Here is a 16,904-nt window from a genome sequence, read left to right on the forward strand (position 1 = left end):
GGGGAGGGGGGATCTTTCCAGGGGCGTCTCGTACCTTTGCGAGGCGGCGCAGCTGGGGTAGAGGTGCCTTGCCGTGCCGGGCCCTCGCGACACGGCGCCGGGCGAGGCGCGTTGCCGCGCAGAGATGCCGGTCTCGCGCCTCTCGCGCCTCTCGCGCCTCTCGGCCGCGGGGGTTCGTAGAGTGCGCCAGGCAGCGTAGAGGACGGGGGAGCCGGCGCGAGCAGCACTGCTCAACGTTTCGTCGGCTCCCCGTTTTGTGGAGAGAGAGAGAGAGAGAGGGCTCTCCCCGCGAGAGGGTGAGAAGCAACGCGTCGTGTGTGTCGAGAGACAGAGAGGCGGATCTGCGATCTCATCAGGATGGTCACAGGTCAGAGGCCGTGAGACGTGAGAGGCGGCGCAACTTTTATTCTGCTTAGGATCGCGTGTCGTATATAGCACACACTGTCTGTAATCTGTCTGGGCGGCGCCGCGGGCCCTCTCCCGACTCCCGTTCTCTTTTCGATCTCTCGGCCCGATGCTCTCGGCAGCCGTATCACAAGCGAGTTCGACAAGGATCTCGCCGAAAACTCGAACCCGAAACGAAACGCGCTCTACGCCAAACTACGGTCGCGGCGGATCGGTCATCGCATATCGGTTTGCGTTTGGACTTTGGTTCGCGAGAAAGCGGTGGAGTGAAGGGATAGGGTTCAACCGAAGTTCGCTTCCGAAGAGAACATCCTTTGTGTTTTCTATAATATTTTTAGAGGATCGCGGATCGGCGCCTCAGCGGTGCCCGAGTGCTGTGAAGCCGCCGTCCACGTACAGGGTCTGCCCATTCACGTACGCGCTCGCCGGGCTGCACAGAAACACCGCGGCGCCCGCAAGGTCGGCCGGCGTCGAGTTGCGCGCGGCGATCGAGCGCGCGGCCAGCTGCCGCGCCCTCGGCTCGTCGGCAAAGACCGAGGCGGTGAGCTCCGTCTGGACAAAGCCGGGCGCGATCGCGTTTGACGTGATGCCCTCGTACCCGTGCGCCGGGCTGTACGCCTCGGCCAGGGCGCGGGTCAGGCCGAGCACGCCCGACTTTGCGGCGGCGTACGGCAGCGAGTTTGGGAAGGCGAGAGCACTTTGCAGCGACGCGGTCGTGACGATCCTACACTGGAAGACGGCTTCCAGTCTCGAGGCAGTGTGTCGAGGCAGTGTGTCGAGGCAGTGTCGAGGCAGTTATGAAGTGTCTAGGAAATGCACAGACCCGTCTTCCGCATCTAGGGCGACGGTCCGCCCGTATCCGGCCGCGGCCATCCCCGGGGCGCAGGCTCGGGCCAGAAAGGCGGGCGCCGCGAGCATCAGGTCGAGCGACTGCCTCCAGTGCTCGGCCGTCAGCTCCGCGGCGGGCTGCCGCACGTTCACGCCGGCGTTGTTGAGCAGCAGGACCGGCGGGCCGCCGGCGAGCGCGGCAGCCTGCTCGACGATCGAGTCGGCGGCGTCCAGATCGGCGACGTCGCACGCCAGCGCAAAGCACTTGGCCTCCGCCCCGCTGTCGGCCACGGCGGCGTTGATCCGTGCGGCCGTCGCCTGCAGCGGCTCGAGTCGCCGGCCCGCGATGACGACCCGCGCTCCCGCCTCCGCGAGAGCTTGCGCCAGCGCGGCGCCGATGCCCGTCCCGCCGCCCGAGACCAACGCGACCCGGGACCGGAGGGAGAACAAGTTCGTCGGAGAACAGGCTGCCATTCCGGGCCGCCGGGGCGGTCCCACTGGTTTTGCCTCCCCCTCCCCCCTCCCCCCCCGACCTGGGTTCCAACTTTTTGCGGGGTATGGTATGGTGTGTCGCGGCCCAAAGGGTGGGGGGGTATGGTCCTGACCGCCCAAGACTAGCCCTCGACAGGGGTGGGGGGGTATGGTCCCTCGGCCCCTCCCTCTACTGCCGCCGCCGAGCCCGCAGCGCCATGAGGTAGGTAGGAGCACGCGCCCGTGTCGCGGAGCTGCTGCAGCTGCTCTCCGCGGCGTAGTCGCTCGCAGTCAGTTTATGATTTTTTCCCGAAGATACCGACTGCGACTCGCAAAAAAGGGAAAAAAGACCCTTGGGCTTGTATTATTAACAACGAAGGCGCTCTCAAAAAAGAAAGGAATCTCAGCTGGGACGCGACCAGGCAATTCGCCTTGGCGCGCCTCCGCTACACCGAGGCTATTCGCTTGGGACGCCGCCGCTACACCGAAAGAAGGAAGCCTCCGCCATGGCCCATGCACGCAGCGAGTGTCGTCGACGACGACGCTTCTTGCCAAGACGGCGCCGCGCTGCACGACGCTGCCCTCGCTTTTGACCCGTGGGAGCGAAGGTGCGAATCAGGCCGATGGAGGCGCGAGACCTCGACGAGGCCGCGTCCATCGCCTTTTCTGCCTTCAATGCGTTCAACGAGAGCGTCGGCCTGGCTCCAGAGTTCCCACCTCGCGAGGTTGTCGACGTCCCCAAGTACCTCTATTCGAGCGGGCTGGAGCGCCCAGGCTTTGACGTTTTCGTTGCCGTCGACGAGGAGGGCACGGTGGTAGGTGACCATCGCCTTGTGCGGCGCTTCTCTGCGTGTCTCGCACTCCTCTAGTAGTGGTTTCCGTCTGTCGCTGTTGGATAGGTCTAGTGTGTCGATCGTCGCTCTCCTGGTAGGTGCCAACATGCTCGAGTACCAGGACGGCATCGGCGGCATCGGCGGCATCGGCCCGATCGCGTCCAAGCGTCCCGGCGCTGGCAAACTGCTGATGCAGGCAGTGATGAAGGCGGCCGCTGAGCACCCGGCGTGCGTGCGATCCGGCTGAATGCGGTCATCGCAAACACGCGGAGCTTCTCGCTCTACCTTGGCCTCGGCTTCGAGCCTCGGCGCACGTGTATCGAGTACGTCGGCTCGGGCTGCTGCACCGCCGAGGCCCCGGCGGGCTTTGTCGTCAAGCCGCTCGCCGCGTCGGACGTCGAGGAGTGCTCGGCTCTGCACGAGCAGGTGCGTAGTGGCAAGCAACCTCCGTTCCACGCCCAACCGGCCCACGTCTCCTCTGCACGCGAGCTCACGTCTCCTGAGCACCGAGCAGGTGTGCGCGTCCCGGCGGATGGGAGACATCGGTTCCGCGGTGGGGGGCCCGCATCCGAACGCCGTCGCGCGGGACGAGGCCGGCAAGGTCGTGGGGTATACGACGGGCTCGTACCTCTCTGGGCACACTGTGGCGCTGAGCGAGGAGGCGCTGCAGGCGCTCGTTGTCGCTCAGTCGGCCGCCATCGCAGCGGCGCAAGCGGCTGGAGCGCCGATCCCGCCGCCGACGCTCTTTGTGCCGCATCAGCACTCGGCCTTTGCTCGCTGGCTCGCCAGGAACGGCTTCTTGCTGACGAGGCAGATCGCCTCCATGTCCTATGTGGGCCGCTCGCCGAGCCTGCCGGCTTCTACCTGCCGAGCATTCAGTACTGACACAACGACTCGCGCGCCTCCCTGCTCTGCTCGCAGAGCGCAAACCGCACATGTCCCGTGTTGGCGATGGCATCTGCTTAGCGTCTATATCGGCGTCGCGTTCCACGGTCGATTTACGATTGGTGTGAGGAGAGTGTGTGTTGTGTATACTTCACTCTTTTACTCTGCCGTTCATTATTCATTACAGCTGTGTACAGTGTCACCAAGCGTGAACCGTGATCTCAGTGTGCGGTGTCCCTCTATGCTCTAAAAGCTCCGCGCGGTTAGGGGAACGTTCAAACCACAAACGAAGGACAAGAGCTGAGAGAGGTGAGAAAATGGAACATAATACATCGCATACGTCGTTGAGCATCCACCATCCTTGTGCTGTCTGATGAAGCCTCATTATCTGGCGAGCACACTGCGGACTGGCGTAGGTACACACCCACAGGCCCAAAACTCAGCTTGCGGGCGGCTCGGCGTCACCCACGACGTCGCTGTGTTGCGCCCGCAAAAGCGTATCGCGACGCCTGGCTCGCGTGTGAGGCGCCGGCGGCGCTCGAAGCGCCCGCCGATGCCAGCGCTCGAGGTAGGCCGGCGGCGGTGGCGGCGGGGCTGCCGGCGGCAACGCGCACGAGAATGGGGTGCCGTGGTTGTGCCAATCGCTGATGATGTTGCCGACGGCGCCGAGAGTGCCGTAGGCGACGAGGGCCGCGGAGACGACGACCACGGCTGCACTGCCCGTGTTGCGCGACCGGTTCAGCGGCCACGCAGCCCGCCGATAGAGCAGCGCCGGCAGCAGCAGCGTCAGCGGCGCCTGCGTCGTCCCTCCAATGTCAGTCGGAGATATGGGGAGATATCGGGAGAGAAATGGGGAGATCGCCTGGGTCGTCCCTCCAATGAGCCCAACCAAATCCTGGAAGAACGGGACCGCGTTGGCAACCACCCAAGCCAGCGCCGTCACCGCCGTCGTCAGCAGCAGCCACTCGACGCCGCACGACGGACCCCTGACTCCCTCTCCGCCGCCGCCGCCGCCGCCGCCGCCGCCGCCGCCGCCGTCGCGGGACGCCGCGAGGCTCGAGCAGAGCGCCTGCGAGTTGATGGCGTACGAGACGGCGACGTGCAGCCAGAGCAGGAAACCCGCGAGCCGGCGCGCATTTCCCAGAGGCACCGCGTCCAGCAGCAGGCCGGGCGGCGAGGGGCCACACAGCAGGACCACGGCGAGGTAGATGGCGCCGTACAGCGCGAGAGCGAGCCGCAGCGCCGCGTCCGCCCTCGCCGGCTCGCGCATCTCCGCGCGGATGTTGAGCAGCAGCTTCTGCGACCCCATCGCGAAGATGATGCCCGAGAGTGCCGACCCGACGCGGAGAACGCGCGAGAAGGCGCCGCCGCCGGCCGGCGCGCCGCCGCCCGTCGCCTCGCCGGGCGGCGGTGGCGGAAGCGGCGGCGATGCGCGAGAGGCGGCGACGCAGATGGCGAGCACGCCGACCACGGTGGCGATCGAGAGGAGGGTGGGCAGCTGGCCGAGGTCGCGCATGCGGGGCAGCTGGCTCAGGCCGAGCGCAAGCAGGGTCGCGACGACCGACGCCTGGTAGGCGCAGAGCCCCCCGGCGAGCGCCTGCACGGCGGAGCCCATCACGACGAGGTAGTTGCCGAGCACGAGGAAGAGGTTGAGGTACCACGCGGCGGCCGTCGCCCGAGCGGCGCCCGAGCCGGCGCCGAAGAGCGCGCGCGTCAGCTGCAGGATGTTTGCCGTCGCGCCGCCCTGCTGCGGCCGGGTCCCGTCGTCCACGCGGGTGGCGGCCGCGTTGAGCAGGCCTCCGACGTACGCGTTGACGGGGATCTGCAGCGCGAGGAAGAGCAACCCGAGCGGTCCGAGCAGATCCACCTCCGCGGGGAGGCCGAGGACGCCGGTGCCGACACAGTCAGCGACCAGCAGGAGCGCCGTGCTCACGACGCCCAGACGGCCGTGGCTGTCGTCCGACACCATCGAGGCGCCGGAACAGGTGCTCTCGCTCGCCTCCTCGCTCGCTTCCTCGCCGCGTGTCGTCACCTCGATGCCCGATAGTGGGCCGCGTCCCGTCGAACCCCTCTGGGAAAGTGGGCGCAGCTGGGACATTCGTCCGAGATAGGGACTACCGCGTGCCGCCTCACCGAGGGCGCGGAACGGACCAGCGGGCGCTGTATAGGGAATACGCGTGTCGCCTCACCGAGGACAGGCGGAACAAACTCGCTCACTCCGCCGGAACAAACTCGCTCAGTGCAGGCCAGGCAGGCGATGTCGCTCAGTGCGGGCTCGACACTGGCGAGTAGAGGCACTATTGGTGCTATTGGTGCACCCAGCCTAGTCGACTAATTCACGTTTGCGAGTACGAAAAATGCTGCCCGTGCGAAAAAAAGCTACCATCGCCGCCGCCGCCGTTCTCCTTCTTCCCGCCGCCCGCGCTTCCCTCAGTCGCGCGCGCGGCGCGGCCACCCCCACCGCCACCGCCAGGGCCTCCCTCGCCATCACCACCGGCACCACCCTCGCCGCCGCCACCCCTGCCACCACCGCCCTCGACACCACCGCCCTCGCCGCCGCCGCCCTCCCCACCCTCGCCGTCGCCACCGCCACCTCCCTCGCCGCCACCATCCCCGCCTCCACCGCGACCGCCACCCTCGCCCCTGCCACCGCCACCACCCTTCGAACCACCCTCGCCGCCGCCACCCCCACCGACACCGCCCACGTCACCACCAGCCCCACCGCCGCCGCCATCGCCACCCTCGCCACCGACACCGCCACCACTGTCGCCGCCGCCACCCCCGCCGCCACCGTCCTCGCCACTACCACCCTCGCCGCCGCCGCCCTCGCCACCCTCACCATCGCCACACCGCCACCCCCTTGACCGCCACCCCCACCGCCACCGCCAGGGCCTCCCTCGCCATCGCCACCGGCACCACCCTCGCCGCCGCCACCCCCGCCACCATCGCACTCGCCACCATCGCCCTCGCTGCCGCCGCCCTAGCCATCGCCACCGCCACCACCCTCGCCGCTGCCACCCCCGCCACCGCCCTCGCCACCACCGCCCTCGGCGCCGCAGCCCTCGCCACCCTCGCCGTCACCACCGCCACCTCCGCCTCGCCGCCGCCATCCCTGCCTCCACCGCCATTGCCACCTCTCGCCTCTGCCACCGCCACCACCCTCGCCGCCGCCACCCCCACCGCCGACGCCCTCGCCACTACCACCCTTGCCGCCGCCGCCCTCGGGATCATCATCTCCCTCCTCCTCACCCCACTCGCCCACATCCCCTGATTCCTCTGACTCCCTCTCCCGAGACCTCTCGGTCACGTCACTGAGCGAATCCTCGCAAGCTCCCTGATACCTTTCGAGTTTCGTGCACGCATGCGATCGCGGATCGGTAGTGGGTAGACGGTGTAGAATTCCGGCATGAACCATGGTCGTCACAGGCTCTCATCATGCGATGAGTTCTCGTCTAGTGGTCGTGCAGCAGTTCTCGTGCACTGCGCCGGCCGAAATCGTGCGGCGCGGCGCAGTGTACTGCGATTCGTACGGTATCGATAAAGCTTTACGCAAATAGTATAACAAACCGATGACGTGACTCAGTCGGCAAAACACACAAGTATACAGCGAGAACATTACAGGACATTACTGTCACAGAATTCTACATTGAAGGCGTTCCAAGATGACGCTGGTGCGCTTCTCATGAAAATGACCAGACCCAAAGCTTGCATGCACGAGCACGCGCAGCGACCCTGGCATATACTCAAAACTGCGGTTGTTCCTCAACCTGTGCTACTCCAACTGTGCTGATGTCATCCTTTGGGGAAGCTCACATCAGGTAGTCGCATGAAACCATGATGGAGGTATGGACACGTTTTGGCTTGAGCAGGTCCGGGCAGTTGAAGGCGTTCTTTCTCTCCTTTGGGCCCATGTCCCCACTGAAGTAGCAGTGCGGCGAAGCAACAGCTTGGTCCAGGTCAGCGTCGCGGAGCGCCACAAAGCCCCACCTGGGATCAATCCAGTCATGACCAATGAAGAGCTCGGCATTGTACGACTCAAGGCAAGTGTTTGAGCCCGCATCTTCCCATTTTTTGCACAAGGCTGGATTGCGCTGCAAGGGAGGCTTCTCAGAGGCGCACCACGGCCCTGTACCCGCACCAAAATTTGGGAGGTGGCGCGGAAGCTGGTCAGCCCAGTCCTCGTCCTCAGCGCGCGGCCACCACTGTATGAGGACGTTCTTGTCTTGCCACTGGTGCACGGCGGAGTGCACACGTTCGCCGTTGCACTGATCTGAGTTGCTGTCTGCTTTGGGTGCTGTCCACTGGCCCTGCGACACCACCTCATCCCACACCGCAACATTGAAGTCGAGCCAGCTATACTTGAACTTGAGGTTGTCCCGCAGCTCATTGGCCTTAAAGTTGCCCTCTAGGTCCTCGGCTATGAGGAGGTCACGTGGCCAACACTGCTTCATCTGATCGTACTGAGCGCTGACTGACTGCACCATGGTGTCCATGAGGGTGTCCATCCAGTCGACCTGCGCTGTGAACGCCGAGTTGAAGTCGTCGAGGTTGGACTCGTCCAAAACCACCCCATCCGGCAATGAGCGCTCATACAAGAGGGCGGCGCAGTTCTGCTGCAGCATCATCGCGCGCGACATGGCCATGAGCATGGGCAGCGCCGCGCCCTCAAACCAGAGCTGCAGGTGTTTGTCCGCCATGGCAAGGCGCAGCGCTGAGAACGAAGAGCCCATCAGGGGTGTGATGCCTGGGATCTGTGTGCAAAACTGGTCCCAGCACGTGTGCCGGAAGAGAAACATCATCAGATCGATGGGAGACTGGCCCGGTGCGTTGCACGCCACATGAAGCGAATCCTGGTTAGGCTTGGTTGGGTTCTCGGTGTAGAAGCGATAACGAGTCTCGACGGTATCGAGGAAGCCCATCTGGCGGTCGACCTCGCCACTTACGATGATGTCTTCCAGACGCATGAACCCTGCTGTCATGACGTCAGTAATCTCATCGAGGCGGATGTCGAGTGCTTCGAATGCCTCCTGCATGAACACAAGCTCCTCGCTGGGCGCTGCTGGCAAGAAGAGTGTAACGATCGAGATGACAGCTCCAGCTGCACCAAGGGCGGCACTGAAGTCCTTGAGGGCGTTTCCAAAACTGGCCAAGCTCTCTCCAACCTTTGAGACTGCTTCTGCCGCTTTTGCCGCTTCATTCAAAGGCTTCGCCACCGCACCTGCAACGTTGCCGATCGACTCCACCGCCTTGGAGACGTCACCAAACAGCTTGGACCAATCGCTCGCCGATGAGACGCCCCCGGCCTTCAGAGAGGACACCGAAGTGTCCGCCGCCGCGGTGGTGAGTGCCAAAGAGCTGCCGACCGACGGCTTGGCTGCTGCGCCCGTCAAATTCCCGCCACCACAGACGCAGCACGCAGATTGCGCTCCGGTGTGACCAAAAAGAGAGCAGCGAGTCGAGGTGCCATCCGAAGCGTACCACAGGCAGCTGAATCCGTCTTCATCCGTCCAGGCTTCATCAGATTCTTCGACTTTGCGCTCATGCGGGATGGAACCACTCGTGAAATCCACGCAGTGGCGCCTTTGGTGCAGCGGTGCCTCGCCCTTGATGGACGGGCCACTTGCCTCGAGCTCTTTTGGCTTGACGATGCCCATGTGGCCTCGTATCGGGAACAGCAAGAGAGCGCGCGGCTTGACAGTCGTGTTTGATACGATCTGTGGTGGAACGGTGGCAAGCGCAAGGTAGGCATGGGTGCTGTGCAGTACTATGGATGGTGACTCGCGCACCTTTGCTTCTGTGCGCACGACACTTTTGACGGGCAACGAATGGGTCTCGACGGCGAGCGCAAAGAAGACGACGGCAATGGTGTTGCGCGACTGATGCATCGGCTCACGCGGCGGGGTCCTGCGCACTCGGTGCTTCGGGCTGGCGCTCTGCTGTGCCTTCCTTCCTTATTCCTTGTTCTTGCTGGGTTCATCGGCGTGCCGCCTTCCTTTGACCTTTTCGGGGGAAGGGTAGCCTTCCTTTTTGAAGTAAAGACGGACACGCCGCCCCGCCGAAGCGTCCCCTTGGACCCCAACAACCTTTTCGGGTACCGACGTCGTATCTCTGCGTGGAGTCGATTCTTCTAAACCGCGTTCTTCTTCAGGCCCCTGCTCGAGTGCCTTGCGCGTTGCGCCCCTGGCGTGTGGCTGAGCGACGCCCAGCCGCTGGCGGCAGCCTGAACAGAAGAGCGTCCCCGCGACGCCTCGGTGCCACCCACCGGGTGTGACCATCCGGATCAATCGAGCGCGCCTCCGGCGGGCCGTCCCCGCGATGGCCCACAGTCCTACCGCGAGCGGCGCGCGGCGGTCTCGCGCGGGCCGTGTATACGCGGCGCGCTCACCAGTGTGAAAGATCGCGCTCTAGGCTGGTTGCACCAATACACACACGCACGCGGCGAGTCCAGGCACCTCCCTTTTCTTTGCCCGGGCTCGACAGAGAACCTGGCTCCGCGAAAAGTAAGATATTCGCGGCGTCTTGCCGTGGTCCCTGGGCTGTGCAGGGCACCCCAAGGGTTTTAGGTTCGTTGTTAGCAGATCAAGCCGGCACAGAGCTCACACAAATTCACAGTGGGAGGAAAGCGGCGAGTCGCAATTCCAGGGGTCGTTGTGGCGGGCCACCCTGTCCAGAGAGGCACAGGTGCCAATCTGGGGTCTTTCCGACCGAGTCTATGAGCCCTGGCCGCCTCCTGGTGGTGGCAAGGTTGAGCAACCAAGCGACGGAGCTGGTGCGGGAGAGTACGGTGTTCCAGGGGGTCACGACGAATGAATTCGTCACGACACGCACCGACCCTTCACGAACCGAAAGGCCGTGCCCGGCGTGCAAGGGGCACGGTAATCCGGCACGTGTTTGGCGCCCCAAGGGTGAATGTAAGAAAGGAATTTAACAACCCAACTCTCTCTCACCGACACAGGTTCGACACAGGTACCAAAAGGAGCACAGCAGACGGCAACCCCTTAGAAGGCGCCGTCGAAAAGAAATCCGAGATAGAAAGAGCAGACGCCCAAGGGTGGGCGACGGCTAGCACCACACTCCTCTCCTTAAAATCCCTGTGTGGTGGCGGAGTGCCGTCCTCCTATTCCTCCCTGATTCCTCCCTTGCCTTTGTTTTCTTTCTTTAACAAAAGAAGGCGTCCTATTCACATCTTCCCATCACCCCAGTCGGTCGGTGGCAGACTGGCGGCATCGGATCGGTCGGACCGCAGCTTACCGCTCTTCTTCGTTTTTCAGTGTATGTATGTGGCTCTTACGTACATTCCCGTAGGAGGACTCTGCTGACAGGTTTTTTTTGAGCGGCCGCACGCCCACTGCTGGTGAACCTTCTTTTCTACCAGGCTAGGATTGAGAGCAGCCTCGCTCGCAATCCTAGAAGTCGAAGGATTGTGAGCGACACTCCTCGCAATCGTAGCATCTCTGTACGATTGCTAGCACCTTCACTCGCATAAACAATGGCTAGTTCCATTTCAGTTTTCACTCCAACACGTGGCGGCGCGAGCGAGCCGAACGCATCGTTGTGCCACCGAGTCGACGGCAGAGAGTCGTTTTTGAGTTGGGAGAGGGATTTGCGCGTTGGAGGGAGAACTTCGAGGGTGCCATATAGCTGCGTGATTGTGAGCTGTGTGAGGAGTGAGCTGTGAGTGGGCTACTGGGCATTCCGCGCTCTGAGTGAGAGCCTGTGTATTTCCTCTCGCATCTCGGTGTTTTTGAGAGAAGTTTATGAGACGAGACCCCCAGGCCCAAGACACCGAATCCGAAACGCAAAGCAAAAACGGATGCAAAACATACGCCATGTGCAGAGCTGTGCCAGCCAACGCCCAAATCACCCGACACGTCCGCCGCCGCGTCCACCGCGTCCGCCACGGCCGCCTCGGCCGCCTCGGCCGCCTCGGCCGCCGCGCCCGCCACGCCCGCCGCGCGACTGCTGCGACTGCTGCTGCTGTTGCTGCTGCTGCTGCTGCTGCTGCTGCTGCTGCTGCTGCTGCTGCTGCTGCTCCTGCTGCTGCTGCATCAGCCTCTCCACTGCCCTGACCCTCGCCGCAGCCGCCATGACAGCTGCCTCCCTCTCCCTCACAGCTGCCGCCTCCCTTGCCGCCTGCCTCGGCCGTGCCCGAGAGATGTGGGCGTCGATGTCGGCCCCGCCGCGAGCGCCCGCGGGTTGCGGGCTACGGGCTGCGGTTGGCCCTGCGCGCGCAGGAAGCTGGTGGACGAACGTGGTCTGCGCCGCAACATGCGCTCCGACTGCGGCGATGGGAAGCGCCGGCTGGCGGCAGGCCGGGCAGTTGGTGTCGCGCTCCATCACGCGCGGCGCGCATGTCTCGCAGTACAGCGCGTGGCCGCAAGCGAAGCGCACCGAGCGCGGCGCTGACCAGCACAAGTCGCACTGGCGAGCGTTCCCGCCCGCCTCGGCTACCGCCACCCCTGCGACGTGCGGTGGCGATGTCGCCGTCGCGACGTCCGCCTCCACCAGCGCCTCCAGCCGCAGCAGTGCTTCCGCGAGCGGCATCCGCTTCCGCTTCCGCTCGTACGCCAGCCCGACCACTAGCCGCACCAGCTCCTCGGCCTGCGCCGCCGACCAGCCCGCGTCGGCCGCCGCAATGGCCTCCGCCGTGTCGGGCTCCTCCAGCGCGCCGTCGCACGCGTTGAGCAAGCCGAGAGCGCCGCGGCCGGTCAGGCTGACGAGCAACGTGATGCCGAGCGCAAAGCCGTCGGTGAGCTGCGAAGCCTGACCGTCGTTGAGGACGATCGGGTCGATGTAGCCAGGCTTGCCAAAGATCCGCTGCGTCGACAAGTGCGAGACCTGCCCGGCCGTCGCCTCCGCCGCGCGCGCGAGGCCCACGTCGGCGAGGAATCCATTGCCGCGCTCGTCGAGCAGGATGTTGCCCGCCGAGACGTCGCGGTGCAGGATCATGGGCGAGAGCGTGTGCAGGTAGTGCAGCGCGCTCGCCGCGTCGCGCAAGACGCGGAGCCGTGCGGCGGAGGAGAGCAGCGGAGGCGGCGTCTCGAAGCCGAGCATGCGGAGCCGCTGCAGTGCAGCTGGAGTGCGGTAGATGCGGTCCTCGAGGCTGCCGCCGCGGCAGAGGGGGTAGACGAGGCAAGCTCTCGCCGGTGCCAAGCAGACGCCGAGCAGAGGGAGCAGGGACGGGTGGCACGCCGCGCTGAGCGTGCGCACCTCGCTCTGCAGCTCGGCGAGGCCTTTGGCGCCGACACCGACCAGCGCCGTCTTGACGGCGAACCCGCAAGCGACGCGAGGAAGCGACGGCAGCGCGTCGCAGCGGTAGACGCGCCCGAAGCCGCCCTCGCCCACCTTGCGCGCCTCGGCAAAACCGTCGGTCGCCGCGATGAGCTCGTCGAGAGGGACGGCGGCGGGCGGCGCGGAGGCGGCGGCGAGGGCGGCGACACTCGCCGCCGCCGACGCTGCCGCCGCCGCCGCCGCTGCCGCCGCCTCCGCTGCCGCCGCCTCTTGAGCCTCCGCCGCCGCCACGGCCGCCACTGCCGCCTCTACAGCCGCCGCCTCCGCCGCCGCCGCCGCCGCCGCCTCCGCCGCCGCCGCCGCCTCCGCTTCCGCCCTCTCCCTCGCTTCTTCCCTCTCCCTTGCCGCCTCCTCCCTTGCCTTCGCCTCTGCCTCCTCCCTTGCCCGCGCCGCCGCATCCGCTTCCTCCGATGCCCGCGCCGCCCGCGCCTCCGCAGCTGCCTCAGCCGCCCGCGCCTCGTCAGCCGCCCGCGCCTCCTCCGCCGCCCGCGCCTCCTCCGCCGCCCGCGCCGCCGCCTCCGCCTGCTTCGCCGCCGCCTTCACCTCCTTCTGCCGCTGCCGCTTCAGGGCCTTGGCCTCGCGGGCCTTGCGCTCCGCCAGATCATCGCGCAGCCGCCGCGCAGCCCGCAGCGCCTCGGAGCCGTCGGCGGCTTCGACGTTCGCGTTGATCGCCGCCTTGAGCGCCTCGAGATTGGCGTCGCCTCGGCCGCACGCCTCAACCGCCTCGCGCAGCGCCGCCTCGGCAGCATCGCGCGCCTCCGCCGCCTCCGCAGCGACTGCCACCTCGCGTGCGGCCGCCGCGGCCTGTTCGGCTGATTCTGCGACCGCCGTCTCCCCCTCCGCCGCTGCTGCGGTCGACGAGTGCTCCTCGAGGGCGCGCACGCACTCGGCGTGGCCCTCTTCCTTGGTCCACTGCAGCGCCGTCTTGCCGTCAACAGTGCGCGCCGCGTCTGCGCCCGCCCGCAGTAAGCGCCGCACGACGGCGGGGTGGTTGAGGAGGGCGGCGTACACCAGCGCGGTGTAGCCTTTGATGTCCTGCAAGTTGACCTCAGCGCCGCGCTGTGTCAGCAAGTCGACCACCCGCTCGTAGCCTTGGCCGGCGGCAGCCATCAGCGCGGTGCCGCCGATGCCGTTCTGCAGGCTGATCTCCGCGCCGTGCCGAATCAGCAGCTCGACCACCCGCTCGTGGCCGTTGTTGGCGGCGCCCATCAGCAGCGTGATACCGCTCACGCCGCCTCTCTCGTACGTCGCGTCGGCCCGCCCGCCGCCCTCAAGCCACTCCAGCACTGCCGCCTCGTCGCCTCGCCGAGCCGCTGCCACGACCGCATCGGAGACTGCCACGCCACCCCTCAACACCGCTGGAGTCAGATTGCCCGGCCGCACCCGCACGCTCTCGCCGCCGCCCTCGAGCGCCACCGCGTACCGCCCGCCCTCGAAGCTCTGCGCCACGCCCCGCTTCCCGTTCAGCTCGGGGCGGGCAGAAAGCCCGCCGAGCACGACTCGCTGTCCGAGCAGCGGCGCGTCCACCGCTGCCGCTGCCGCTGCCGCGCCCGAGGAAGCGCCGCCCGCCTCTGCCCGGCCGTCTGCAGCCGCCGCCTCCGACAAGACCTTGACGCACTCGGCGTGGCCCAGTGCCTTGGCCAGCAGCAGCGCTGTCCAGCCTCTCGCACTGCGCGCTGCCGTGTCAGCGCCCGCCCGCAGCAAGCGGCGCATGACGGCGGGGTGGTTCGAGAAGGCGGCGAGCATCAGCGCGGTGCCGCCGTCGCTGTCCCGCAAGTTGACATCAGCGCCGCGCCGAATGAGCAACTCGACCACCCGCTCGCGGCCTTGGTTGGCGGCGTCCATCAGCGCGGTGCCGCCTCTGCTGCTCTGCTTGTTGATCTCCGCGCCGTGCCGGAGCAGCAGCTCGACCACTCGCTCGTGGCCTTGGAAGGCGGCGAGTATCAGCGCGGTGCCGCCGCCACTCTCCTGCAGGTTCATCTTCGCCCCGCGCCGCAGCAGCAGCTCGACCACCCGCTCGTGGCCGTTGTTGGCGGCGCCCATCAGCAGCGTGAGGCCGCTCACGCCGCCTCTCTCGTACGTCGCGTCGACCCGCCCGCCGCGATCAAGCCACGCCAGCACCGCCTCCTCCTCGCCACGCTCAACCGCTTGCATAAACGCTTCGGAGACTGCCGCGACACCGCTCGACGCCCGCTCCGCCGCCGCCGGCGACAGATTGCCCGGCCGCACCCGCACGCTCTCGCCGCCGCCCTCGAGCGCCACCGCGTACCGCCCGCCCTCGAAGCTCCGCGCCACGCCCCGCTGCCCGTTCAGCTCGGGGCGGGCAGAAAGCCCGCCGAGCACGACTCGCTGTCCGAGCAGCGGCGCGTCCACCGCTGCCGCTGCCGCTGCCGCGCCCGAAGAAGCTCCGCCGGAGGAAGCGCCGCCTGCGCCTTCACCGCCGGCTGCTGTCGCCGTGAGCCGTCCCGCCACCACCTCCTGGACGTGCTTCTTGAAGGCCTCGACGCACTCGGCGTGGCCCTGTGCCTTGGCCCACTGAAGCGCCGTCATGCCGTCCGGAGCGCGCGCCGTCATGTCTGCGCCAGCGCGCAATAAGCGCCGCACGACGGCGGGGTGGTTCAAGAAGGCGGCGTTCATCAGCGCGGTGCCGCCGAGGCTGTTCTGCAGGCTGACCTCAGCGCCGTGCCGAATCAGCAAGTCGACCACCCGCTCGTGGCCTTGGCTGGCAGCGTGCAACAGCGCGGTGCCGCCTCTGCTGTTCTGCAGGCTGACCTCAGCGCCGCGCCGTACCAGCAAGTCGACCACCCGCTCGTGGCCGTTGTTGGCGGCGCCCATCAGCAGCGTGTTGCCGCTCACGCGGCCTCTCTTGTACGTCGCGTCGACCCACCCGCCGCGATCAAGCCACTCCAGAACCGCCGCCTCCTCGCCTTGCTCCGCCGCTAGCACGATCGCGTCGGAGTAGCTCAGGAAGTACGCCCACGCCAACACATCCCACGCAAGATGACCGGGCCGCACCCACACGCTCTCGCCGCCTCCCTCGAGCGCCACCGCGTACCGCCCGCCCTCGAAGCTCTGCGCCACGCCCCGCTTTCCGTTCAGCTCGGGGCGGGCAGAGAGGCCGCCGATCACGACTCGCTTGCCGAGCACCAGCCCGTGGTCGCTTGCCTCTCGTGCATTAGCCCGTCTTGCCACCATTCTTGGGTGTCGTGCAGGCGCCGTCCGGGCAGTTTTTCTTTTTCTTTCAGTCTTCTTTAATCGACAGAGAAAGGCCAAATTACAAATCGCAAACATACAAACCCAAACCAGGCGGTGATGCAATAAAACGAGGCTGCAGGGGGGGGAGAAGGACAGGGTCCCCACCTGTACGAGCAGGATATTGTAAGGACGATAAGGGACGCCGGGGAACGGGAGCGGGGAGCGCATCGCGACACGGAGGGGGCTGGGTAAAAAGAAAGAAAACAGACAAGCCAAGGGAGGGATGGGAGAACGGCACGCCGCCACCACACAGGGATTTTAAGGAGAGGGGTGTGGTGCGCTAGCCGTCGCCCACCCTTGGGCGTCCGCCTCTTCCTATCTCACTTCGCAGTCTCGCTCTCCGATTCTCGCTGCAACCTTCGTGCCACCTCGCGGTCTCCCCCTTCTCGTCGTGCTCTCCCTTGTCGCCTCTTCCTCTGTCGCGTCGCTCTCCTCTGCCTCGTTCTGCGCCGCCGCCGCCGCCTGCCGTTCCCTTGTCCTCTCGGCTTCTTTTGCCTTTCGGCGCAACTCCGTCCTCCTCGCGGCGTATCCTGGCCCCTCGAGTCTATCGAGCTCCCCTCGCGCAAGGACGAGTCTTCTGACGCCCACTGCTATCATTTGCCGCCCAGTCATGTCGTTGCTCAGGTCCACTCTCTCTTCGAACACTTGTGCCTCTACGGATGATGCCGGCGCTGGAGTCCCCTTCGGGTGCATCGTGACATCTGACAACTGGATTTCCACTGGTTCGTCCTCCTCGGAGTCGTCTTCCCCCGCTGCCTTCCGCTCGGCTCTACGTTCGGTACGTTCGGCGTGGCTCACCCTCCATGCCGTGAACAGGCAGGGGGCTGGGTAGGGTTCACCCACTCGCTGTGAATTCTTCCTCTGAGGCTCCTCGCGTACGCCCACGCCGCGACTCGCGCTACTCGTTCCACCGCGCAAGCCCGCGCCGGCTGGCGC

At 66.3% G+C, this 16,904-nt stretch overlaps 6 protein-coding genes across 6 annotated transcripts in view; 2 read left to right on the forward strand and 4 right to left on the reverse strand.

The window, feature by feature from the left end:
- Positions 1-534, forward strand: part of EMIHUDRAFT_455058 (hypothetical protein) — a gene marked incomplete at its 5' end in the record, with an annotated part of 961 nt that extends 427 nt beyond the window's left edge. Inside the window, one exon of the mRNA XM_005788892.1 lies at positions 44-534. Coding sequence (XP_005788949.1) covers positions 44-180 — 137 coding nt within the window. The remainder of the gene's footprint in view (positions 1-43) is intronic.
- A 207-nt stretch (positions 535-741) lies between these two features.
- On the reverse strand, positions 742-1,711 carry EMIHUDRAFT_362453 (gluconate 5-dehydrogenase). Its single transcript, XM_005788893.1, has 2 exons — positions 1,256-1,711; positions 742-1,129 (listed from the first exon to the last, which is right to left on the reverse strand). The coding sequence occupies exons 1-2, from the start codon at positions 1,705-1,707 to the stop codon at positions 763-765; spliced, it is 819 nt and encodes a 272-aa protein (XP_005788950.1). The 5' UTR covers positions 1,708-1,711; the 3' UTR covers positions 742-762.
- Positions 1,712-2,327: 616 nt separating this feature from the next.
- Positions 2,328-3,626, forward strand: EMIHUDRAFT_455059 (hypothetical protein; the record flags this gene model as incomplete). Its single annotated transcript, XM_005788894.1, has 4 exons — positions 2,328-2,523; positions 2,636-2,769; positions 2,841-2,963; positions 3,052-3,626. Coding segments are annotated over 4 exons (1,026 nt in total), but the record flags the coding sequence as incomplete, so codon positions are not given.
- Positions 3,627-3,861: 235 nt separating this feature from the next.
- EMIHUDRAFT_226292 (hypothetical protein) lies at positions 3,862-5,391 on the reverse strand (the record flags this gene model as incomplete). Its single annotated transcript, XM_005788895.1, has 4 exons — positions 3,862-4,218; positions 4,312-4,386; positions 4,573-4,719; positions 4,984-5,391. 4 exons carry the CDS (start codon positions 5,389-5,391, stop codon positions 3,862-3,864), a joined length of 987 nt encoding a protein of 328 aa, XP_005788952.1.
- Positions 5,392-6,947: 1,556 nt separating this feature from the next.
- Positions 6,948-9,372, reverse strand: EMIHUDRAFT_440565 (hypothetical protein). Its single transcript, XM_005788896.1, has 2 exons — positions 9,209-9,372; positions 6,948-9,136 (listed from the first exon to the last, which is right to left on the reverse strand). The coding sequence occupies exons 1-2, from the start codon at positions 9,305-9,307 to the stop codon at positions 7,232-7,234; spliced, it is 2,004 nt and encodes a 667-aa protein (XP_005788953.1). The 5' UTR covers positions 9,308-9,372; the 3' UTR covers positions 6,948-7,231.
- A 2,253-nt stretch (positions 9,373-11,625) lies between these two features.
- Positions 11,626-13,397, reverse strand: EMIHUDRAFT_226294 (hypothetical protein; the record flags this gene model as incomplete). The annotated part of the gene is made up of 3 exons (XM_005788897.1): positions 11,626-11,644; positions 11,674-12,776; positions 13,257-13,397. Coding segments are annotated over 3 exons (1,263 nt in total), but the record flags the coding sequence as incomplete, so codon positions are not given.
- Positions 13,398-16,904: the final 3,507 nt, after the last annotated feature.

This window comes from Emiliania huxleyi (genome assembly GCF_000372725.1).
Source record: "Emiliania huxleyi CCMP1516 chromosome Unknown EMIHUscaffold_131, whole genome shotgun sequence".
In the NCBI taxonomy this organism is placed as follows: domain Eukaryota; phylum Haptophyta; order Isochrysidales; family Noelaerhabdaceae; genus Emiliania; species Emiliania huxleyi.